The sequence below is a fragment of the Eucyclogobius newberryi genome, unplaced genomic scaffold, assembly GCF_026437365.1.
Source record: "Eucyclogobius newberryi isolate DKJ021-1_F unplaced genomic scaffold, fEucNew1.0.hap1 SCAF_9, whole genome shotgun sequence".
NCBI classification, from domain to species: Eukaryota; Metazoa; Chordata; class Actinopteri; order Gobiiformes; family Gobiidae; genus Eucyclogobius; species Eucyclogobius newberryi.
Window position 1 is genome coordinate 33,579,566 of NW_027316532.1, and position 26,142 is coordinate 33,605,707.

The 26,142-nt window shown below is 40.7% G+C and overlaps 4 protein-coding genes across 5 annotated transcripts; 2 read left to right on the top strand and 2 right to left on the bottom strand.

Moving 5' to 3' along the window:
• Positions 1 to 378: 378 nt before the first annotated feature.
• On the top strand, positions 379 to 7,981 carry slc35a3a (solute carrier family 35 member A3a). Its single transcript, XM_072438330.1, has 8 exons — positions 379 to 631; positions 2,099 to 2,253; positions 2,329 to 2,451; positions 3,235 to 3,406; positions 4,567 to 4,685; positions 5,309 to 5,442; positions 6,125 to 6,202; positions 6,476 to 7,981. Exons 1-8 carry the CDS (start codon positions 442 to 444, stop codon positions 6,486 to 6,488), a joined length of 984 nt encoding a protein of 327 aa, XP_072294431.1. The 5' UTR covers positions 379 to 441; the 3' UTR covers positions 6,489 to 7,981.
• An 800-nt stretch (positions 7,982 to 8,781) lies between these two features.
• Positions 8,782 to 11,871, bottom strand: fam78bb (family with sequence similarity 78 member Bb). Its single transcript, XM_072438331.1, has 2 exons — positions 10,844 to 11,871; positions 8,782 to 10,147 (listed from the first exon to the last, which is right to left on the bottom strand). Exons 1-2 carry the CDS (start codon positions 11,107 to 11,109, stop codon positions 9,625 to 9,627), a joined length of 789 nt encoding a protein of 262 aa, XP_072294432.1. The 5' UTR covers positions 11,110 to 11,871; the 3' UTR covers positions 8,782 to 9,624.
• Positions 11,872 to 14,163: 2,292 nt separating this feature from the next.
• Positions 14,164 to 17,156, top strand: rex1bd (required for excision 1-B domain containing). Its single transcript, XM_072438843.1, has 5 exons — positions 14,164 to 14,269; positions 14,526 to 14,608; positions 14,813 to 15,017; positions 16,447 to 16,535; positions 16,882 to 17,156. Exons 1-5 carry the CDS (start codon positions 14,267 to 14,269, stop codon positions 16,952 to 16,954), a joined length of 453 nt encoding a protein of 150 aa, XP_072294944.1. The 5' UTR covers positions 14,164 to 14,266; the 3' UTR covers positions 16,955 to 17,156.
• A 35-nt stretch (positions 17,157 to 17,191) lies between these two features.
• crlf1b (cytokine receptor-like factor 1b) lies at positions 17,192 to 26,078 on the bottom strand. Of its 2 annotated transcripts, none has more exons than XM_072438841.1 (8): positions 25,739 to 26,078; positions 24,350 to 24,628; positions 22,283 to 22,412; positions 21,918 to 22,090; positions 20,083 to 20,240; positions 19,544 to 19,712; positions 18,508 to 18,689; positions 17,192 to 17,644 (listed from the first exon to the last, which is right to left on the bottom strand). In XM_072438841.1, the coding sequence occupies exons 1-8, from the start codon at positions 25,791 to 25,793 to the stop codon at positions 17,621 to 17,623; spliced, it is 1,170 nt and encodes a 389-aa protein (XP_072294942.1). In that variant the 5' UTR covers positions 25,794 to 26,078; the 3' UTR covers positions 17,192 to 17,620. The 2 variants fall into 2 exon arrangements, with proteins under 2 accessions (XP_072294942.1, XP_072294943.1); XM_072438842.1 differs by having other exon boundaries at positions 18,504 to 18,689.
• Between the last annotated feature and the right edge of the window lie 64 nt (positions 26,079 to 26,142).

Below are 26,142 nucleotides of genomic sequence, written 5' to 3' on the forward strand. Positions count from 1 at the left end.
CTGGCGGTAAACTTCAGAAAGGAAGAAGAAGAAGAACTTTGTACACGGAAGTGCGTTTCGGTGGCTGGTGCATGGATCTATTATAATATCGGGCTGGTGTTGCTTTTGTGCTGCTATTGCTCGTGTTTGAAGTGTAGTTTGATCAGACGATGGAAGCTCACGCGCGTCTGTTTGAGGTTGTGACTCGATGATGCTTTGAGTGGACAGTGTATGTTTGTTTGTTTGTTTGTTTGTTTGTACGGGTCAATGGACGCCAGGACCTGAGGCTGCTGTTTTGACAGCTGCTGCTTTACCTGAGTCTGTGTTAATTGCGGCTCTATAATCTACAAACACATCATCTGAACACTTAAAGCAAAGGTAAATCTGTCATTTTCTTCACTCTTATTGTGTGGCATCTTCACCTTCATGTGCATGTTCTAGTCCCTGGATTCAGAGGCGGCCATGGCGTCCTCCAGGCTGAAGTACATGTCACTGGGGGTCCTGGTGTTTCAGACCACGTCCCTGGTGCTCACCATGCGCTTCTCCCGCACACTGCAGTCCGAGGGGCCCCGGTACCTCGCCTCCTCCGCGGTGGTCGTGGCGGAGCTGCTGAAGATCCTCACCTGCGTCCTGCTCGTCTTCAAGGAGCACAGTGAGCTTCAGACCAAGTCACACTTAATGTTCAGTGCAGACACATGTCCAAGCTTCTCTTTCTATACATTTGACACACGTTAAACCTGTCACAAGTGATGGATAGATTCAGGAAATGTCATGATAAACGATCGTATATAGAAACTGCTTTATTCTGCAATAATCCTAAAGCAGGATAATCCCAGTGAACACTTTTCTGTAACTATTTAGAAGTTGGTCAGTATCTGTAATAAGTCATAGAAGTTAATTGTTCAACACTCTACAGCTCAAATCTTTTTGTATTCCAATGAATAAACACACTTTTCCCCACTGGTGTTAAGAAAGTGTACACACTATATATAGGTATTGTTCCATGTTTAATCTATTGAATGATCCTGTCCATAATCATTATTGCAACAGGCCTATAACCACCCCAAATTGTAGAAATCGAAGGATATGTAGAATATGATGGGAAATGGGGGAACATCTGATTCTTATTTTACACACAGAGAAATATCAAAATAACAATAGTCAGATGCCAACACACTACTCCAAAAACCACTGCATCCAAAATATCTTGATTTCTTTGTGAGAAAAAAATTATATTTATGCAAATCGCACTTTTAAAAAAATAATTCATGTGGCATTAGAGCTGCAACGATTACTCAAGTTAATCGAGTAATTTGATTACAAAAAAGCTTTGATTATTATTTTGGGTGCGACCATGGATGTATTGGGTGCGACCGGGAAGAATTTTGTTGTGTGAAAGAGCACGGTGTCCCGAGCTCTGCGTCCTCGCCCCGCCACCGCGGACCCCCGCGCTCCCCCACACAACAACGCTGCTTCCCAGTCACACTCGTACGTTTAAATCACGCCGCTCTCTCGTCTGTTGAGCCTTGAAACCGCAAATTCATCCATGGAAACAGCAGGATGACCGTGTTATAATAATCTGATGTGAAACAGAACGTCCGCGAAGACACGGAGCCAACGCCACAAAAAATGAATTCATTGCTACTGCAACTGTTTACAAACAGTCTGGTGACAAGTTAATTAGTCCTTTATATATATTCTTTATATACAAACAGAACACTTTGGACTGGTGAAGTGAAATGTTGCTGTTTTGGGGACAAACTCCTGTGAAATTAAGAATAAAATGTGCTATTTTAAGCAGAAACTCAATTTGTTATTTGTTTATAATGAACTATGACGTTTATTTTAAAAATGATTTAATATGCTTTTAAATGGTTTGCGTAATGTACAAAAAAATTAAACGATAAATCTAAGAAAAAAATCTATAGATTACTAAAATAATCGATAACTGCAGCTCTATGTGGCGTTAATGAAAAAATTTGACTCTCTCTAAATACGTGTGATGAGAGAAATGGGCCTTAATGCAGGACAAAGAAAAAGAGGAACAGGGGGGCACCCAAGATACTCATAATGATGAATGTATATTTTACATAATAAAAACAACATTTTCATTCCTCAGGTTACAGCATGCGAGCCCTCAACAGTATCCTCCGGCAGGAAATCGCACACAAACCTATTGAGACGCTGAAGCTTGCCATTCCCTCCGGCATCTACACTTTACAGAACAACCTGCTGTATGTGGCCCTGTCCAACCTGGATGCTGCCACTTACCAGGTACAGACCCCTGAGACCATCCCCATCCTAGTGCACTCTTCTTTGTGTACCTGTCTCATTGCCTTGTGTTGTCAGGTGACGTATCAGCTGAAGATCCTGACCACTGCCCTGTTTTCTGTGTCCATGCTGGGTCGTAGGTTAGGTGTCTACCAGTGGCTCTCGCTCCTCATTCTCATGACTGGTGTGGCCTTTGTGCAGGTACAGGGAACTGTTTAAACCAGTGTTCCTCAAACTATGCTATGTGTACCACCTGTGGTACCTTTTCAGTTGTAGTGTTTACTCTATTTTGAGTACAGTTTCTCGTACTTTCTCATTTAAAACTACTGTGACAATGGTGTATTCCTGCTTAAAACCTAGTTTAGTTCTAATTTAGTTCTAATTTAGACCTGAAATACTCCTGTTTTGACCCGATTTAAGATCTGGAGGTAGTTGGAAAGACAAATCTTATTTTTTTTGGTGGTACTTTTTGACAACCTCTGGTTTAAATTATTACAAGTATTATTGTTATTGTTATTATTATTATTATTTTCTGTTTAAATTAATATTTAGGGAAGTTCCCCACATAGTGGCTTTATAGCTTTAGTGTAAAAAGCTGCACAATACCTCAACGAACAAGTTTTGTTACTTTGAGTGATGGAGGTGTGGCCTTTTTGTGAAGGTTGGCATTTTTTTTACCTCTCACAATTGTCAGTAATAACTCACTTGCAGGTCTATTAAGACACTGACAGAGGCATAAGCTATAAACGCTTTAAAGGTTTGCTTCCATCCATGTTTATGATAATTACTTTAGACTGCATGTAAAACCCAGTACCTTTTTGATTGTTTCCATAAATTCTTGTAGATTTATTATTTCTTATTTCAATAATCTTAATCAGTCATTCTAGAGTTCAGTCTACTGTATATTTGTCCATATCAAATTGTTCATCTCTCAAATGCTGTGTCGAGATATGTTATAATATATGATATTTTGCTTGTGCACAGTGGCCTTCGGAGTCTGCGGCTTCTGAAAAGGAGGATCTGTCGGCTGGGTCGCAGGTTGTGGGGGTTACGGCCGTCCTGGTCGCGTGCTGCTCCAGTGGCTTTGCAGGAGTTTACTTTGAGAAGATCCTGAAGGAGAGCAAACAGAGCGTCTGGGTCCGCAATATCCAGTTAGGTGTGTCCCAACCACTCCCTGTTTTAAGTCATAAGTCTGGTACAAAGCAATATGGTACACATTTGGTCTGTGATGCAGTTTTTATGCATGAATGCTTTAGTCCAGAGCTTCTCAAAACGCCTCCAAACGGGCGCCACCCTCTGAGACATTTGGAGAAATGTGCACACATCACGCATGACAAATGTGTTTGAGCATCAGAGAAACGCCCAGTGTCAACACAGGGTTAATCTCTAAACACAAGAGAGCAGTGGAGGAGTGTGAATGTTTGCCCCTCCTCTGTCCCTCCTCTGTCCCTCCTCTGTCCCTCCTCTGTCCCACCTCTGTCCCACCTCTGTCCCTCCTCTGTCCCTTCTCTGTCCCTTCTCTGTCCCTCCTCTGTCCCTTCTCTGTCCCTCCTCTGTCCCTCCTCTGTCCCACCTCTGTCCCACCTCTGTCCCACCTCTGTCCCTCCTCTGTCCCTCCTCTGTCCCGCCTCTGTCCCGCCTCTGTCCCTCCTCTGTCCCTTCTCTGTCCCTTCTCTGTCCCTCCTCTGTCCCTTCTCTGTCCCTCCTCTGTCCCTTCTCTGTCCCACTTCTGGCCCTCCTCTGTCCCACCTCTGTCCCTCCTCTGTCCCTCCTCTGTCCCTTCTCTGGGACATTCTTTTGTTTGATTCCATGCAAAACCAAGTACCTTTTTGATTGTTATAATCTTACTATACTTACTTACTATACTAAAATACTGTTCAATGACTGTTCATTTTGGACTCATGCCCTCAAATTTAGCTGAAATTGCAAAACTGGACAGTTGAGGTATGCGCAGATGCTATTTCCTACACAGTTGTAGCAAAAACAATATTTTACACAATTCTACAAATTATAAGCAATTAATAAGTGACTATTCAGAGATTTTCTAAATGCTTGCTCTGCATTTGTGAAGAGCATCTCTTACGTACTGACACAACTTTCTTGCAGAACCAGCTGGGTGCTCGAGCTTGTGCTTCTGCTAAGACAAATGTTCCTGTCTAGTTTATTTTTACCCCCGTACGTGTGAGGCGTGTGTACGCTCTCCAGTGACTCCCGCTGTGAGCAAGGAGATGTTTTTCACCTGCAATAAATGCTGAAGTGTTCTAAAAGATGCAATACCTGAGACACGAGAAATCAATTAAATGTATTTATATTTAGGAATGTTTGGGCTTGTATTTGGCCTTTTTGGGATGCTGGTCTATGACGGAGAGAGGGTCCGAGAGTCCGGGATGTTCCAGGGATACAATACGCTCACCTGGACAGTTGTGGCGCTGCAGGTAATGCCCCACACCAGACATTTTGTGAACTATATGATCATTAGCCTTGGACTTCATAGTTTTATTAAGTGATCTTCTCAAACTAAACAATTCTATTTGTCTTTGTCTGTATCACAAAATTAAAAGAACATTTTGCATCTAAAATGCCATGGTAATATAATCTAAAAGTATGTTATGTTAAGGTTGGACTGCTGTAAAATTTGATTTAGGTTTGTAAAAAAAATCCCTACGCAGATAATTATCGTCACTTAAACCACCATCAAATCTGAATTTGTATTGATTCTGATAAAATGTAACATTTCCTGAACAGTTTTGGTTTCTGAGCTGTTAGAGTGAAGAGTGAAGAAACTACTATTTTTTATTTTAAAAATAGCTTTCTATTGTGTTTATGTTATTATTCCAAATGTATATGGTGTATTGAAACTGCCACAGTATTGAAATTGAGTTTAAAATGTAAATATTGTGAGAACTCTATGATTCATTAGTTACTACATACAACAAAAGCCATAGTTTTTCACACCTGCGCAGTGCTTTTGCAAAGAGCTCTATGTCAGGGAGAGGACTCTGTCGGCTTTTGCAGGTCATGCCTTGGTCCATCTGTTTCTGTGTATTTGTTTCTTCAGGCGCTGGGGGGTCTGGTCATAGCAGCAGTTATAAAGTATGCCGACAATATCCTCAAGGGCTTTGCTACATCGCTCTCCATCATTCTGTCAACGCTCATATCCTACTTCTGGCTCCAGGACTTTGAACCTACTGGGTAAAGAAAATACACACAGACTGTCAGCTTAACCTCTTCTCAGAAAGTGTACATTTGAGTTAGTATATACAAGATTTTATCATTCATGTCATATTTTCAGCTTGAGAGCAGGGGACTATTCCCTTTATCATTATTTGTCAGGGATTGGCTCTACAATCATATATATATATATATATATATATATATATATACATACACACATACACACATACACATATACACACATACACACATACATATTAATATTAGGGATTTAAGCCCTAATAAGTGACAACAATTACATCTTTGGGGTTGAATATTGGCATCACTTTCTGAAGCTATAGAAAAAATGATTTCACTTCTGTTTGTTTATGCTGACAGAGAAGGTGTTGTTAGTGCCAGAACGTTCTATTTTTAGTCTGTAATATTATCAAACTGCAAATTCCACCATACAATTCAGACACTCAAAAACAGACTCTGATGACAGTTAGATCAAGGTTAAAATTGGCTAAAATGCTAAAAGTTTAAATTACCTAAAAGAAAACGGCACAAAGAAGCAAACATTTTAAATGTAAGCGTAATGTTAATGTTTTCATTCATTAATTTATTTATAGTTTTGTTCAATTAGACAAACAATTAACCAATAAAAACAACAAAAACTTTGATGTTACAAAATGTACATGTTGTTTTTCTTTGTCCACAGGGTTTTCTTCTTGGGAGCAGTTTTAGTCATTGTGGCTACTTTTCTGTATGGCTATGAAGCCAAGCCTGTCCCCAACCCGAGCAGGGCGTAGTACTCTGCCCTGTCCCCAACCCGAGCAGGGCGTAGTACTCTGCCCTGTCCCCGACCCGAGCAGGGCGTAGTACTCTGCCCTGTCCGAGCAGGGCGTAGTACTCTGCCCTGTCCCCGACCCGAGCAGGGCGTAGTACTCTGCCCTGTCCCCGACCCGAGCAGGGCGTAGTACTCTGCCCTGTCCCCGACCCGAGCAGGGCGTAGTACTCTGCCCTGTCCCCAACCCGAGCAGGGCGTAGTACTCTGCCCTGTCCCCGACCTGAGCAGGGCATAGTACTCTGCAGACGGGCACTACAGCGGATGGAGCTCACGAGGAAGTACGGAGCGGCGACAGACTGCAGAGAAAGAAGCGGAAAGGTCTTCAGCATAAGTGGTCTATAAAGAAGTAGGAGTTTAATTTACCAAAAGTGCCTCAGCTGGGAAGTCGACCGGCGTGAACAGAACCTGGCAAATGGGATTGAATGTGTTTAATACTTCAAGTTGATTTAATCTTGTGCCACAATTTAAAACAAACCAGTCTGACCGCCAATACATGTGATTGTCACATCAACCGATACAGATGCAGTCAAGCAGCCACAGAGAGTCCTTTCACTCTCACTATTTGGATTTAACCTACTTATTATAAATTGTGCTGCCACATTTTGTTCCACATTAACCTCTCTGTTACAGTATGTTTCTCACAAATTGGTTTTCCTCTGTTGATGAACTTGAATTAGCACAGTTGGAGTTATGCTTGTAATAACGTTAATCATACGTTCCTTGTGTCTTTACCTGATACACCATGACCTTCAAATGCCCCCAAGGGTAGAAATCAAGAGGGGAGAGGTCGGGGGGATCTGGGAGGCCACTCCACGGGACCACGCCGACTAATCCAATGTATGGAAACGTATGGCAACGTATGGCCCACCCTTTTAGATTATTTTGGAGCGGAGCTGTTTTTGATATGAACTCTAAAGAATCAGCACTTTTCATTTAGTTACGGATCTGGCTTGTAATATATTTTCCCTTTTAATATTGTAACGGTACAGGCCCAGGTCCAGGGTCCAAGCGCCAAGAGCTAATCACTGGTATTTGTAAATGTCTGGACTTTTTTGTTTCATGGACATGACCATTAGCAGAGAATTACATTGTTGACATATTTTTCATAAACTAATTGCAGTAAAACATTATTGTAGATTGGACAAACTCTAAATTCTGAACTAAAATCTTGTTTAAGTTTTCCCAAGTTATGTCATTTTGTCTCCGCCACTGTATTTTTAGATGCGTTTTTTAGTTGCCAGGCAACATATAGTCACCATGACATCTCCCTTGTGTGCTCCACAGTGGGTTTCATTGGTGGGCTTCACTTACAGACCTGATTTACTGTGATGTTTATTACACTCACAAAAATACATTCTCTCAATTAAGAGATACTGCTGTACTTGTTGTAATGGCAATACTTCATGAAGAAGTATTATGTTTTACACTATTTGACAATATGATCATATGTAATGATGAAATGATTTCTGAACTGTTTTGTTATTTTCCAAACCACTGGTAATCAGTCTTTAACTTATGTTTTTCCAATATCTTTATTTTTTTTAAATATATGGGTAAAGAAATCAGTATTGTTGCTTCAGAGTCACAATTGTGTAAATAATGATAAAATGTTTGTGGGATTATTTAAATATGGCCCTTGGGCTGTTGTCTTTGTTTTTGGGCTCATGATTAATATCTTTATTTTAATTACAGCGTTTGATTATTTTATAAAACAAAAATGTTGACTAAGCAGTGTCTCCCTGGTTATTGAATCCATCATGGCCCCCATTTTACTGCAACAGTGTCGGAGCATAATAACTCCAGAAAGTAGGCACCAAGGAGAAAAAGGCAATTGCATATTTATAATTGGTTCATTTTAATCGGTTAAAAACACAGCATGCAAAAGCCACATGGTCTGAGAGAAAAGACCAAGATGGCAGAGTTTCCGTCATATCGTTTTACCCCATTCATTTGAACTGATCACTAGGTTTAACTCGGGACAGAATTACAATAATGAGTCCAAGCATCCTTGTGATTGCTGTGCACTGCTTTGTCCTCGTTGAATCTTCAGGCACATCTGTTAAAGACACTTAAGTCGCCTCATTGTCAAGTATGATAAATACTCTCATTAAAACATTAGGATTCACACGACATGTAAAGTCACTGACAGGCATTACCTGTAAAGTCTGGCGTTCAAACTCCTGCTCTCAATGTCGCCTTTGATTGTCAGTGTGGGTTTTCTTGTGTTGCTCTCGATCATGTCATAGCTACAATAGGCCCGCTCCAAAAATACTTATATTGAGGCCTCTATTTTGTGTGCTTGTTGAGATTTGCCCTTATCAGGAGGCAGAGTGGTTGTAATGCTGATGAGGTGAATGTGTGAAGGCTTATTTGGCTGGGAAAATATCACAAACAGAATATTTGCTTCTGTTCAATCTACATCTTCAAGCAAATTTGATAAAAGTCGACAATTACAAATATTCTTGTAGTACGAATTAAATCCCTGTGATTAAGAGTGGGTAATATTGACAAAAATGAATATATTTAATTATCTTGATAACAATATTCAGGCAATATTTTAACAATGCATCATAAATGTGCAAAAATTGGAAATGTCTTGGTTGAGGTTCAAGTCTAGTATAATACGTCAATGAACCCTAACATTTACCACAAAAGGGAGGAAATGGCACTTTATGCCCTTGTTCGGGAGATTACATTAGACGTGTCTTTTTGAGGTAATTTTTAAGAGTTTCAATTACAGACAAGATATTCTATATACTAATGTTGCATATCTCCAAACAACAATTGCAATATTATCAATTTTTGGACATATCTCCCACCTCTGCCTGTGATATGTCAAAACTATGAATGTAAACAGTCTTCATTTATTGAAGATTTCAGGTGACCTAAACTACAATAGCGCAAATGAGGCTTCTGGTGTGAGGCAGAATGGTGTGACAAGCAGCAAACCCGACTGTGACACTGGCTTCCAATATTGGAAACATAGCATCACAAAAGCATCACCTCATAATAACCCATCTTTGTTGAATAAATAAGCAGTAGAGATGTTTTTCTTATGCAAACCATAACTCTGGTCACTGATACAGCAGTGTAGTTCAGTCATGGTTAAGGCTGATGAACACGCTCTGGTTTAAATGTTTAAATCTTCTATATCGCTACAGTACAGAAACAAAGCACCCACAAGTTTCATTCTCGGAGGCAGCAGTGGGGCTTTTAAGGCAGCTGTCCCCTCAGATTTAACAAACCAAACACTGCAACTCTGATCAAATAAGGTGAGCATGGTGTCAGCCCACTTCTCATTCTGCATGTCTTTGTTCATCCAATTTTGTCTTTAATTTATCCGTTAATCAAATGATTTGTGTCAACAGATTTTACTTGGGTGGTATAACCACTAATGGAGGGCCTCTTCTTGGTCTCCACATCAGAACCTGTGCATCGTTAGCGTTGGGCCGCCCCATAGCGTTGGGTGGAATGGCATCCATGCGGGTGAGTACCCGGGGCTGGTCTTGATGTACCCGGCCCACCAGCTGGGCCCTAGAGCCCAGAGGCAGACAGGGATCCACCACAATGTCCACCCTCATCCTCCACTTTATGGTGTGGAGCAAGATCCTCTCCTTGGATGTAGTGTTCAGCGCCACCAGCCACGTGGAGAAGCTCTGGTCCCTTTTGATGTTAGTCAATAAAGGTGTATTGGACTCACTGACTGGCACAGCCCAGGTGACACTTGGGTAGAAATTGTCATTCATGCTGACTATAAAGCGGGAGGGCTTGGAGGTAGGGCCAACTATGGTGACAGTCTCTGTCGTGTTTCCGTACCAGGGGTAGCTCACACCATCTGAGTCACTGATAGCTCTCACCAGGCCGTCCCGCAGCTGGGGCAGCTCCCAACTCGACCTGAAGAGAAGCACAGTGGCAAATGTTTATAGTTAACAGTGAATATTCTCAGTTCCTTCTAGCAGGCACTCTCAAGTCTTAATAGCTTCTGGATGACAAGAGGGTAATGAATATGCTCTATCCTATATTAATCAAATGCACCTTTACAGATACTTAAAGACAATTTTATTTATAGCCAAATAATCACCACAACCTTAATTTTGGTCATTTTTAAGCCTGTCACTATTTCCATGTCAATAAATTAAGAGTTGGGAGGTATTATCCTAGTTATTTTATGTTGTTGATGAGTCAAGTTGTCTCTCTTTCCTGTATAGTTCAGAGCACCTGAAGCCGTCCTCTCACCCACTGACATCAGTGCTATCATGAGCCTTCCTACTAACAGTGTTTGGGGTGATAAAGAGTGTTTCTTTATAGGCACTGTTGAGACCAGCTGTTGTTTAGCTCCTGAAATAGCAGCTTTTCTATTTAGGTGGCAAAATCACAGGAACAAAATCTTTCGGTGGGCGTCTGAACAAAGCGAGTTAACCTACTGTGCCCAAATGCTCCTTATTGCATCGTGCCATACAGTGTGTCACGTCAACCTGCTCCCCGGCATCACGCACGCACAATGTCAGCCTCTTGGACCGCGCACGCCACCAACAAACACGGCGCACATGTTGCAAGTATATTCAAAAATGACCGTGTTAATGGACTCACATGCCAATGTCCCCGTATACGTTGTAAAACTCCATCTGGGTGCACGCCTGGATCCATCCCACCACCCATGTCTCATTGCGCGATATCGGTGGCATAATAATCCGTGCAGACGCTTTAAAATATGGTGTCTTGTACCGCAACACTATGGGCGAGTTTTCCTCGATGACAGTGGGGCAGTGGTCTATAGTGGCGGCCAGGTCGTACACCACAATGTTTTCCCGTTTGATGCGGCTCTTGTTGCACGCGATGCTCTGGATACACCCCATGTCTCAAAAAGAGCAGGCGACAGTCGAGCTTTAGCGGCTCCGAAGCTGCCAACTGAACTTGACAGGCCCGGGAAAAGACAACACACGGTGATGAGTCTGGGAAACCATAAGGCAATGTGCTAGATGCTACGCTGAAGGATTTGAGCTGATGTCAAAGTAAGACTTTGTAAAAGGTGTCATCTACACTACACAGTCCTTCAGTTAACGTCGTCATACTCTGGACTTCAGAAACATTATGGATCCGTAACAGGCGGTCCCTGGGTGTGAAGCCCCTTCCTCAGCCCTGGCTCAACCTTTGAACCTCTTCTTTCTCCCTCTGGTAGGCATATCATAGAGAGAGACCAGGGCTCGCTGCTAGACGTGTTGGAGCAGATCAATTCCGGTCGCTTGCACCTGCTTTATCTGAAAACCAGAGACAGACTGGACCGCCATGCCCGACTCACACAGGGCGGGATACCCCGGTGGAAAACAGGCACGTTGCGAAAACGGTCACCTTGATGAGGTCCCACAAAACAGAATTTGCAAGGACTCTGAACATGCCATAAGCCGTTAAAGCAAAAATATGTCCCCAAAGCGTTTGGCCGCACAGGTCTGCAGGCATCCTCGTGTGTGTCGCTGTTCAGCCTGCGCGGTGCTGAAGATGCTGCATGGACCAATCAGAGACAGAGGAGGACACAGGCGCAGGAGTCGTCTGCGCGTAGCTCAGAGCATCCTCCTTTCACATTACATCAATGCTGTAATCACTCGGATACACACACTTAAGGTAGTGTAGCAGCTATTTGTGTCTTTTGTGCAAGCAATAGTTTAAGAAAGATTTGAAACTCTCTATTGTGTTCCAAAAAAGAAAGTTAGAAAACACGACGGAAGGTTTTCATATTGTAGGTCTCTATAAGTAAATAGAACAAATGGTGCTGAATTCCCTCAGACCTAGGGTAGAGAAGACTGTCTGTGTGGAACCTGCGTGACCGTGCACCATTAGTTTTCCGGCACATTTGAATCATATTTATCTAGAATTGTATCATTTTTGGGATTTGTTATTATTGTTATTATTAATTGCTATATGGTACTTGTCTGTTGCAACACTGGAATGTCCCTATTCTTCGACAAACATGGGTCATATTCTGCCTGGGATCCAGAATACACCCTCTGTATCAAAATCCAATAATACAAAGATAATATTGGTGAGATTAAACTGTAACAGCATACAAATATGATATGAATGCACAGGGAGGTATCGCCTGCACTTTTACTTACTAAAATACTTAATAAAGTACTAAAATAACTATAATTACAACTGAGCCTGTGTTGTCACTACCCTAACATGCATATAGACGACACAGACATCATGGACAGGCCATGCCTCATGTTCAGCTCAGAACAGGCTCACTGAGCCGCAGAGGCTGCACTGGCACTGATTCAGTTAGTGGTGGTCTTTAGGGTCGTGACCATTCAGATCACAGCGAGGATGCTCAGGTTTAAACCAACTGGATTTCAGCATTAAAACTGGCTACGCAAATGTGAGGCTCATTCTGCTTTCTGACTTAATTTAATTACTGGTCACTGTGACTGTAAAAACATGTGTATCTTTGAAGCTCTGAAGTTGCTGTGCATATTTTAAAGTATAACCCTGACCCTATTTACAGTAAAAACTGAAAAACCAAAGTAAAGAAAAAATTATTTAAACCACATATTTACTGCAGTTGTCACATGATCTGAGATGGTTACATACAAGTTACAAGTTAGGAGAAGATGAGCATAGAGCTTAGTCAAGTATTTTAAATGTAACCCAGAACGATGATTATTGATACACTTTGGTAAACTTCTAAATTGTGTCCAATGGGATAGAACTGTTGCATCGTGGAACAGTGTTGTATATCTGCAATAGGAGCGCATATATTTCTGACACAATAAATGTGTTATGGCTATCTCATAATAACACATCACTTTGAGGGAAATTCTTGATCTGTTGCATGAAGGTAAGGCCCTAGTCAAGGCTTGTAACAAAGTAATTGTCCCTCAAAATGAGAAATTGGCTTCTTGCAGACTGTGAAGGGCAAATGACCAGCGGGATGTTTAACACAACAAACTATTGAGAAGCAATGGTCCTCTGTAGGACCTAGCATAGCATAGACATAGCATAGACATAGCATAGACATAACATAGACATAGCATAGACATAGCATAGACATAACATAGACATAACATAGACACAGCATAGATATAGCATAGACATAGCATAGACATAGCATAGACATAACATAGACATAGCATAGACATAGCATAGACATAGCATAGACATAACATAGACATAGCATAGACATAGCATAGACATAACATAGACATAACATAGACACAGCATAGACATAGCATAGACATAGCATAGACATAGCATAGACATAACATAGACATAGCATAGACATAGCATAGACATAGCATAGACATAGCATAGACATAGCATAGACATAGCATAGACATAGCATAGACATAGCATAGACATAGCATAGACATAACATAGACATAGCATAGACATAGCATAGACATAGCATAGACATAGCATAGACATAGCATAGACATAGCATAGACATAACATAGACATAGCATAGACATAGCATAGACATAGCATAGACATAACATAGACATACCAAGTCTAAAGAACATCCAATGTTCTCTCAGGAATAATACTGTTGTTTATCACGCCCCATCTGTCCTATCATCTATAGCCAATTGTGAGAAAAAACATTTTCACATCACAAAAAGGACCAACCCTAAAATACACTTATCTTTCAAAAATCTGTCTTTGGTAAAGTAAAACAAAATTTGACATAGCACTATGCACTTTTTTAACAATAACAATTGTTATCAATAAAAGCTATATTTGATTTACATATGTCACCTGTGTATCTGGGGCCCCAGATAGGTCATGTTTATGACATTTGAACTATAACACAAACCTTCCCTTGACCCGCGGGGCAGAGCCAGGGATGTATTATATTATATTGGGCAGAGCGTGGACTCTGGGGCAGGGGCGTACTATTGGTCACGTGCTTACAGCACTTCCGGGTAGATCCACATGCGGCTGTTGTAGATTCATAAACAAAATCGAAACACTTTAAAATGTGTAATTCATAGCATTGACGGTTGCAATAACACCGACAAAATGGTAGGACAATGAGGTTTAAATGTCATACATCGGTAACTTGGAGATAACAATGTATTCTTCTGTCTGCGGCTGAGTTTAGTGAAGGGGAGCTAAAGCTAATGCTAACTTCGTGCGTCTGGGGAGGAAGATAAACGTTTATGACTAAATACTCTTTTATTTTATAGTGTGATTTGATTACATTGACCAATGATTATACATATTATTAGTGTGTGTAACTATGAGTGTAATGTTTATATTTTCCTTATGATTTCCCTAGGTGCCTTCAGATTTTAAAGCCCTGATCCAGAGGTTCTATCATCTTCAGGCTGAACGTGTGGAGACATATCGGCTGTTTGAAGAGTGAGTTATATATATATATATATATATATATATATATATATATATATATATATATATATATATATATATATATATATATAAAGCAAATCAATAAAATGAAAGACAAATCAACTTTACTACAGCTGTGATTCAGGCACAGACTGTAAAATCACTCGAAGGTACACAGTGTTCACATTTGTGTTTTTGTTGCTTTCCGCCTTCAAGAGGACACGAAGCTTACTTAAGGACAGGACCTCAATATGACTTCGACCACTACAAGCAGCTGGTGAATGAGATAACCCAGGCTTTTAATGGCATCTCAAAGGAAGTGCTGGAGATAAAGGAAAAGCTGCACCACGACTTTGACCAGCCAGACCTCTCCGAGCACATCGAAAAGCTGCAGAACAAAGAGAAGGAGAAGCTTGAACTTGTAAGTGTGATTTACAGACAAATAGGGAGGGCAAACAAGAGACAGCTGCACTCTATCTAGCACCAAGTAAACTACCACCAAACTTTAGCTGAACATTTGTGGTCATAGGATAACATTAGTGGTGTGTTTCACTCAACATCAGGCATCTTTATCAGGCTTCTATTGCAGGGTGTAGCGATGACATGTTTTGCCGCAGGCCGTAGATGAGGTACAGAGCAAAAAGTGACCGTTATTGACTTGATTAAATCTGCCATGTATTTTGGAAACGGTGCAAAATGTCTAGAATGATACATTAGCCAAAACGTTAAAAAACAAAAGTGTGGTGGCACAACCAGATACATTGCTGTGTCATTTCTAGAGCTGCACAATTTGAGAAAAATGTTTACAATTTATTGCAATTCATGTTTTTATAAAACAGATCCAAACTACAGCATTATTAGTTTTTATGCAGAACACGCAATTATATTTTCTTGTTTGAGGAGGAAATTATGATACCAATACTTAAAAAATTGCAGCCTTTGTGATTTGCTGTGTGTCAATCTAAATTGTGATTTTGATTCAATATGGAATAATCTCGCAGCCATAGTAACTACTGGATTATAAATAGCTTTACAAGATCATTTACCAGTGGAAACACTGGTGACCCGAACATCTTTCTCCTACCTGAAATGCTGCTGTCTTAACAATTTTTTTTTTATTTTATTGGTAATTAAAGATCTGTTACCATGCTACCATAAAAATTATATAGTAGAGTAATAATTACCCCCTGAGTAATAATTACCCCCTGATCAGGTCTATAGTTTTTTATAGTGGCTTTTGTGTGCAAGGTTTAACATTTATCTTAAAACCTCCACTGGTTAAGCATGAGGCTAACTAACAATTATTGTTCTAGTCAACAAAGGAAAGCAATAACCTGTCAGAGTAGTGTTCAGGAGTCATGCCTGTCACTCTCAGGAGTCATGCCTGTCAGCCGAGAGTGACTGTCATCACATTTACTAGATTTATTCCCTATTCTGTAATCTCTTGTAAATGTAGTTTTTCCCTTCAGTTTCTTATTTCAGTATAATATTTGACCACAAGGGGGCACTGTTTAGAGCAATAAATAACGAGTTTGAGTTTAATAATATACTGTGATAGGAAATACAGTTTTGCGTAATATTTCAAACTTCGAAACAGAATTTCATGTTTAGTCTGAATTATTTAAACTCTTGACCCTCTCAGGGCAACAGTTCAAAGTATCTGAAATCTGCCCACATCTCCATCTGTGACCTTGTGTCAATGTGTTCCACTAGTGTTTTTACACACCATAATATGAACTCGTTGTGACTGGTTAAAAAGATTTTATTATCACACTCACAGTTTATTATCAGTCTCTCCCAGATTCAATGACTGTTTTCCATAAATCAAATATGATGTGCCTCTTCTGTAGACGGCCAAACTGCAGCTGGCCAGACAGTGTGCTCAGGATCACCCAGAGGACGAGGACGGTCAGGAAAAAATTCAAGAACTCAAGCACAAGTAAGAGCCGATATTGTAATGTTACTGCAGCTTTCACGGTTTGCTCCCCACTGACTTCTACTTATTGGTGAACTGCTCTTAGCTACGCAATTAATCATCATCTTTAAATGTATCTTATCCAAATCTATAAATAAAACACAGCCCTTTAAAATGCTTCAGTCTATCTCTATAAATATAATTGAGAACTATAGTATTCCAATCATTTAAAATAATTTAAATGAATATTAATGAGCACTGGTGTGATTTTTCTTGTTTACTGAAAGTTTAGTACTGGAATGTCATGCACAATATTAAATCCTTGCCTTCTGATTTCATGATAATGTATTCACTGTTGTTTTATTTTTAGAATTATCAAGAACAAAGAAGCTCTGAGTGAGATCATGCAGGACTTTAAGTATGACTCGGAGGAGTGTGATTGACAATTGTGGGCCTCTTGGGAGACTTAAAGCCAGCGCCCACAGCACTGACCCAGGGCTGACGCTGACCGCTGCAACTTCAGCCTCTGAGCTGCACTTATTGATCCCCCTTTGGGCTCCGCCCTGTTCACTGCTGCAGTCTCATCTGTCCAAGGGCCTTTTACACACCTTCTATTTATGGGTTTGTCTTGGCTGTGGTTTGTGCTAATGGACATTGTAAATACAGAAATGACAAGAATATTTACTGTCACACTTTTTTAATAAACAAAGTTCAGAAAAAATGTTTTCCATTTATATTGTACAATACATTTCACATTAAAATATAATTTATAGCTGTCCATGTTTATGTTATTTGTAGGTTGATGACTGAATACTATCAATATAAGCAGCATTTTACATTTCATTATATGTTAACATACAGTTTTCGTAGTACATCACAGCGTGTGTGTTGCTCTTACTGTAGTGGTCCTTAAACTTCACAGTCACAGAGAAGCTGCATTGTCTCCTCAGTTATCCTCCACTTGGGTCCTTTAAAGTGAAGTTAAGGCACTCAGGCCAAAGACTGCGGTATGCCTGAGCCGGCGTTGGACCTCTCACGCAGCCGGGACTCTGGGGGCCTGTTAGCTGTCAGTGTTTCTCGATGCTGGTCTGAAGTTAAACACAGCTGTGCTATGAATTATCGTCGTGTAGAATCTAAAGAGGCGAGAGCAGATGTTTTATACTGGGACAATTAAACAAGGCAGTAATTTATATCCTCAACTGTAATAACATAAGTATTTTTTTTTCACATTAACAACCTTAATAATGTGAAAAATTGAGTGAAATATTATATTTATCAACAAACATTACATTTTATTGAGGGAATATGCATTTAAGTTAGATAACTCAGTATAATGGGTATATTAAAACCATAATGCCAATGTGGTTTTCTAAATGACTTGCCAATGAATGGCTTTTTTGATTAATAAAACATTTCTCAGTGTCTCACCTTGCTCAGAAGTGCGTTAGTAATCATCAGTACCATCATAAATGGTAATCAAAGACATTGTTTAGGAGCCTGTGCTCTTAAATAGGAAGGATCGCTGAGTGGACTTGATTAGTGCGGATATTAGAATGGTTTCTATGAGGGGAAGGTTTTGACTCCAAAGTCGAACAAACATGGGCTGTGGGAGTTATTTTCATGAAAGGGTCTACGCACAAGAAACAACACAAACTCATGTTGCAGACTCTTTATTACATTTACTCAGTATTGTTTGTTGTGGTCAAGAAAGAACATGGTAAATCAATATGTATTTACTTTTCTGAAAACAAAAACTACACAGACGGTCTGTGAGGATAATGTCTTCTTTTCTTTTTCAAAATGTTAACCACAAAACTTAACGAAGCAAGGTCACGATTCAGCTCAAAGCGGTCATGCAAGAACTCACTGTCCTGGCTACAGTAGTGTGTTTATGATATACAGTATACGGAGGTCCTTTTTGAGGACTCAAAGCCTAGACACTCCTCAGGTTTGCTGTAAATGTATTGGTTAACAGACAAAGATGGTGCTTACCTACCTGGTTGCCTGTTTTATGAGACTTCTGGACCCACACTCTCCACTGGTCATATAGTTTGATGGACATGCCGCTGCAGCCGTAGGCGTGTTTACGGACCCAGCCGAAAAATTGCTTGAGCTCTTTGCGCAGAGTGGCGTTCTGGTCGCCCGTTTTGGGGTCACAGGAGGCAGTGTACAGCCGCTCTGGAGAGTGAGGCGGGCATCGAAGGAGTGAAGGTGAGGGGAGGCAAAGAGAAAATGTGTTATCGCCGATTTATTCAACATTCATTTCACTTTATAAAACATTCATTTCACTTAAAAAAAAAAAAAAAAAAAAAAAAAAAAGCAACTGTCATACTCTGTATATCCTTAAAAATGTTTATTTAAATTTTAACTATTTCAAATAACAGCAGTGCAACAAGAAATACAAAAACTTCCTGTTTGAATCCCTGTTAGAGAGTTCCCTGTTGGGATAAACACCCATAAAAGGAGACTAAGGTAAAATAAAACGTTCATAATTAATGCATCAATAACTCATAAATAAAATCTTCAACCATCTTGAGGGGAAATAAGACCACTGAATGCAGTTAGTGTGCCACACTGAATTGTCCATGGCACACAAAAGATCCTGATAATTACTTCCTCCCTCCGAGAGTAAATACCACATAACCCATGTAACTCATTATCTGCTGCTCTTGGTCCCAAACCTGCTTCCACTCAGCCTTTATAGACCTGCTTATGTTTCAGACAGACAAGCGGCTTTTTAACTTGATCAATGTTTGAGGTTTGTTACAAAAATCTATCAAATGTCCTCACGACTGCCCGTAGTTGCCTCTGATCCCCAGCTCTGAGATCTCTATCACGGTTTGATGCCTATTTTAGCATGACTCCTCTCGGGTCACATGCCGTTTGCATCTTTAGATTCAGGATGTTAAAGTACAGATAAGTACATGGTTTTCTGGTTTTAATTGGGTTGGAAATCTCCATTGGTAGAACAGAGGCACAAATTAAATGGTAGGAATGCTTTAGATGTTTACAGAAGAACAATCGGTGCTCACCATTGTTGGGTGTAGAGGCAGCTGTCGGGTGGCTCCAGTCGCTCCAAATGCCCGGTTTTCTGGACCCATAGATGCCCACGGGCCGGCACCGAACCTGCACGAAATACACTGTCCCAGGATAGAGCCCCGCTAAGCGACACAACGTCTGGTTACCAATGTCATCCACAATCTTTGGAGAGGAATAGGGAGAAAGTGTTATACAGTTAGTTGGATTGATCAGAGTCATCTTTGTCTTTGTCATGATGAGTACTACGCTCCAATCTTGTGTTTGTGGGTCAAAAGCAGTGGATGATTACTTTATAGGGAATCTGTGTGCTCCTTTTATACTTTTACTGGAAGCACAGGTAACTAAATTCTTTTGGGTTGGGTAAATATTACAGTTCTAACTATGAAAAATATTATGTAATGAATGTCAAAACCCATTGCAAAACCAGTGTTTACTGAAGTTCTCTTTTTCATTTGTGCTGCGCCTCAGATATTTCCGCCGCAGCCTCAGAAGTGTCATAACTGCACAGTGTGTTCTCTGTGTGGGACTGTACCTTCCACTCGGAGCTCTCCTCCAGCCTGTAGCGGATCTGGTATTTGGCCTGAAACAGCATGTCCTTCAGCTCAGGCGGACTGGCCCATCGGACCGTCAGCTGGTCGTCCAGGTCCCCCACACGACTCACCTGCACGTGGGCCGGAGGGTCTGTGGTCACTGGACAAAGTGGACGTGATTAAACTCAGCATTTCTAAAATGTTGCATACAATGTTTGTCAACCAGTAATTCCCAAACTAACAATAATATATAAATAAAAATTGGAACAGCACAGAAATAATAAAATACTTTGTATACTGCAGATATTTAAATCTTTAAATTACAAGAAAACACGCCTTTGGTATTAAAAAAACTTTACACTTGGGAAGTTCCATGGGTGGGACGTTGGAATTTTACAATCTTTATTCCATTTAGTCCACATCTGATAAAAGGGAACGCTCAAGCTGCTGATATGTTGTACTTGTACTGTATAAAGCTGTAAAACACAATTTTTGTTTGGAGACAGTTTATTCTCCAAACTCACAATAATGAATTACCCTAAAATAAAAAATAAATGAATAAAATTTACCTTCAGCTTTAAAAAATTGTTTTTGTGAAAACAAATGCTCAAACTAGCGTCGATCCGACATCCCTCCAGAAACCAGCTTCACACATTCATATATTTAGCAAAGAAAAACTAGGTGGAATTTCAAATCTGACTTTCCTCTGTGCAGAGCTTGTTTCTTCTTATAATTAGAATAAACCAGACTGAAGAATACCAAACTACAGAGTCTCAGCTTCACAAAGAGTCCAGCCTTTTGTTTGTGCTCCAAAGGTTCAGGAGCAGCTTTCGTTTGAAACAAGCTCATTTTAGTCAAGCGTTTTAGGGGAAATAGGCCCTAAGCATTTATTTTGTATACTTTTCATATTAATTTTAATATTTTGTTTTTGTTGGTATTTTGAGAAATGTATTGTAACGTATCATGTAATGTCAAATAAAATAGACATTTATTTTGAACAGCATCTATTTATGTTTGTAACGCCCAAAATCACAAGCGCAGTTGCTTCAAAGGGCGAAATGTGAATCTTCTTGCTCCGCTGTTAAACTGCAGACTACTGGCTCTGTAAATGCTTAGTCAGTGGTTCCTATTCAATGGCTCCTTTAGTCAGTAAAAAACACAACTTTTACCTTCTTTAATCAAATCTGCACACACATCAGCACAGACAAAGAAAATACAAGGTGCCACAAGAATAGAGAGAAGAAAGAGAACTATGAAAATGTCTTGTAAAATGCTACTTGTTTGTTCAACGAGGACATTGTCCCAAATTAACTTTTGTTTTAAGAGAGGCCAATTACTTAAATGATTCGGGAGTACGGATACAACTATTTGCTATTTAAACCTTTCAATAACCTCATATTGTTCCCGGGCCTGCCAGAGACAGACCGAGTACAATGTTGGTAATTAGCAGCAGAATCTCTTTACTCCCAAAAAGTAATTCACAGGAATGTAGTAAAATCCAAATCTCACAGTATGATATTTCTTGCATATTATGGGAAGGCTCATGGTAAAGATGCTACTTTTCCATTAAAACTGTCCAAAGATAAAACTGAAAGATATGAAAAAGCCTAAAGGGAAAAAAAACAATATTGGTAAAAAAATAGGAAGAATGTGCTAATTTTACTTATTTTTCTTCTTTTTTTTTACTACTTTTTTATTTGAATGGAGAAAGGGACTTATTCTGATAGATACACCTTTATTTTGATGTTGAATAAAAAGTGTACAATATAATGTTGTGGTAAACATTTCCATACCAGCAGTAAAAAGGTGTTTTTTTATTGACTGTTAGTTTTCTTACCTACGTCCAGGATGTCCAGAGTGGTGATGTCAGAGATGGAGGAGCCGAGCTGATTGGCTGCTTCGACCCAGATCTCATATGGAGTGAAGAGGGCAGGGTTCCGGGGAATGTAGCATGAATATCTCTGTTTGCCTGTTCTATAATTACCACACTCTTCTTCTCTCTCATACCACCTGAACACAAGAGAGAACAAATCACCAGGTCATTACGGATTACATTAATTTTAAATTCTACTATGCACCATTGTAGACCAAAAATTAATGACAAACTATGTCTGTGTGGTAGAAGCTAAGCTAAATGTAGCATATTAGCTGGTAGTGTACCTGCGTGGTGTTGGACGCGGTGATCCCGGTCTGGGCGCTCACCTCAGTTTGTACTTGAGGGTGTACTTGGTTCGGATGTGGGTCTCGCCCTTCCCCCCAGGGCTCCACTTGCAGCTCAGGTCCTTAGCGTTTCTGGACCAACATGTCAAATTCACTGGCTTTTCTGGGGGCACTGCCGGGAAACAAGAAAACAGCTCAACAACAACATGGCAAAAACTATCTGCAAAGGAAGTGTTTTCAGAAAGTCTGTTTTTATATTTCAGATCAACTGGGCTTCAATATTAACATTTTAACATCTAAATTAATGTATTAATATTAATTAATTAATTCATTCATATCTATTTATAATCATTTTTATTTGTAATAAAAGCTTTAAACACATAAAAGATGGTGAAGAATGTATGCATACAATACATTTTATAAACAAACATCTACAATCTACAAAAAACAAACAATCTAGAGTAGACCTATTTACTAAACTATTTTTTTTTAATCTAATGATGTATATTGAATTTTAATTATCAAATACAAATGGCCAAAGTTTAAACAGGAGGCTTGTTGAAGGTTCAGACTGGAAGACTCCGCACCTACACGAGCCACCCTGCTGGTGCAGCCACCCTGCTGGTGCAGCCACCCTGCTGGTGCAGCCACCCTGCTGGTGCAGCCACCCTGCTGGTGCAGCCACCCTGCTGGTGCAGCCACCCTGCTGGTGCAGCCACCCTGCTGGTGCAGCCACCCTGCTGGTGCAGCCACCCTGCTGGTGCAGCCACCCTGCTGGTGCAGCCACCCTAATGGTGCAGCCACCCTGCTGGTGCAGCCACCCTAATGGTGCAGCCACCCTGCTGGTGCAGCCACCCTAATGGTGCAGCCACCCTGCTGGTGCAGCCACCCTGCTGGTGCAGCCACCCTGCTGGTGCAGCCACCCTAATGGTGCAGCCACCCTGCTGGTGCAGCCACCCTGCTGGTGCAGCCACCCTAATGGTGCAGCCACCCTGCTGGTGCAGCCACCCTGCTGGTGCAGCCACCCTAATGGTGCAGCCACCCTGCTGGTGCAGCCACCCTGCTCGTGTAGTCACCCTGCTCGTGTAGCCACCCTGCATGCCCATCTCAGCTCAGCGTCAGTGCTAGCGCTCTGTCAGCCTGGTTTAAACTCTGCTCTTGCTCCCTGAGTCAGCTGCTCCAGCCAAACACCACCTTTACACAGGAGTCATCAGTTTCACTTTTTCAGTGCCTAGGCCGGGGGAAGAGTGCTCCTATGTATTTATTTAACTTGTATTTATTTATTTGTGATTTCAATGCATTTTTTTCCTGTTGTGTGAAGCATTTTGAATCGCCTTGTGTTGAATTGTGCTCTACAAATAAACTTGCCTTTATCCAGGCAGGTCGATTGAGAAGTAATTCTTATTCGACCTGGTCAAGAGGTCAAGAGGCAGCAGCACAACGGTGAAAACAATACAAAATAACGTACAGAAAGAACATTACATCCAGCTCTGCACCGCCAAAGCATCACTCGTCTTTCTTAGTCTAAGCCGCAAAGCAAAGTTATTATCTTTCCCTCAAAACATAAATTTATCTCCATTTGAGTCTGTACAGATTGAACTGGCTTGACCTAATATTTAATATCACTTTTAAGCACATTGTGTTTAAACTAATGACAAGAGGCATAGTACTAAAGCACACACAATGGCACAATGTGATACATGTAGCGGTACTATTTTTTTTCGATTACCGTATTTGCACAAAGCTCCTTTTATCTGATGTTTCACACTGAGTAGCTGTGCTCTATACTTCATACTAAGGGGGGCATACTGATACAAATTGATAACCTTTTTGGGGGGATTACTGTGATGACAATATTCAGATAATTTTACGGCAATCCATCAGAAATGTGCTCAAAAATATTACAGAAATATTAACCCCAAAAGTGCACGCAATATCACTTCTACACTTATTGAAAGACTACGCTGCAAGTTTGTTTTATTTCATATGGTCAATCTTTCATTATTATATTACCAGTATATATTTTAGACAATATACTGGATATACAAATGTTGCATTTTTACAATACAATTCTGCTATATCTCCCAGCTCTACTTCAACAACACTTACTGCCCACATAGAGACAGGACCCGGCCAGGATGTGTCCATCTGCTCCGTGGCACATCAGGTTGTCTCCGGACTGCTGCCTGGAGCCGCTCAGGTTATGGAGGGTGACGCTGAGAGTGTCGGGGCTGACCACGCTGTAGGAGCTGCTGGGCACACGTGCCCCGTTCAGTGTCCAGTACAGAGAGCCGGCGTGGAGGTTCACCACCGGGCTGAGAGTGCAGGTGGCAGTGAGAGAGGAGCCCATCAAGAGCACAGGGTCCTGAGGGGAGATGACTGCAAAGTCTGGAAACAAATGATAAAAGTCACAACTAAATTCAATATAACTAAATATTTAGTTTGTAATGTTCCATTGATAATCTATCACTCCTTCTCTTGAGGTATTATTACGTCAATAAGGCAATTAAAATGGCATGCATCAATATTTTGCTTCCATGCATAAAACAACTGTATGTTTGTGTGTGAATTATTTCCAGAGATAAAATTGTGAGTTTGCAGCCGGTCATATTTATGACCTTGTAATGAAGGGATTTATGACCCTCCAGGAGAATCACCCTAAAGGTCACTGCAGTCTGTCAGTCGTGTCTTTGAATGTTTTTCCATGCAGTGACCCGTATTGGGGCTGTCCTGTCAGTTTGCTTTTATGATTGATGCTTTTGGGAACACTTTCAGTGTGTCCGAATGTTACCAGTGGGCAGCTTGACGGTTATACACAGGTTAATGTGTGAGGTTTATGATCTGTTTGCAGGTGGGCCCCAGCAAGTAATCTAACACATGCACCAAAACAGCTTAGAAGTGCCTTATCCTCATCCATTATAAACATTTTATTGTGTGCAGTATGTGTGCATATAAGAAACACATTCTCATTTTAGTAGTACCAGGAATATAGTTATTTTTTATGTGTTTGCCTTCATGCAACGTTGCTGTCTAATTATTTGTCTAATTAGTTATAATATGAATAAGTTATAATATAATCATACGATACAATAATACAGAAGATCTAATTTTCCTCCATGAACATGACAGCACATGCAATGATAATATTCAGTATTTACAATGCAATGGGTTATGTTTATGTACTTCATAATAAATGGCTGCCATGTGTGTCTTGCTCCTTTGTATTTGTAGACAACCATCCTTGAGTCCAACAAAGGCCCCGGGGAGCACAGATACACACCTATGATCATTATATCATTATGAAAGGTGCGGTGTTGTGACTTAGAAGAAGCCAAGACAAGCTTTGTGGTTGCTTTGATCAACAGAAATAATCATTAATTTCAGATACTTATTGATAAGAGAACCTTGCCCTAAAGTAGATCCTGACACTAATGTTGAAGAGCCACAGAAGCAGACCAGGTACATCCAACTAAAGCAGAACTACAGAGGGAAACTTACGTGTCGAGCAGAGAAGCCCATGTGGAGCGAGCAGGAGGAGAAAGAGGCTCAGCATGGTAAAGTTCCTCTCTGGCTTCGCCCGGGCGAGTGTAATAATCCTGGCGCGGAGCAGTGGGACCCCGAGTGAGAGGCGCAGTACTTCCTGTTTGCAGATCACATTTACTCCGTGGACAAAGTTGAGAGTCCCGAAGCGAAAAGGCTTTGTGGAAACACGAGAAGTTACGGGTCCATTTAAAGTCCCGGAGTGCGTCCCGGAGCCGCAGCGCTCAGGTTAATGCTGTTAATGCTCCTCCCTTGTTTTCTCTCTCAGTCTCAAGTGATTAGTGCTCAATACTGTCCCTCCCAGACTCACTCCCACAACACGCACACGCAACAGACTGGCGCAATCTGCCCTTCATGAAGGA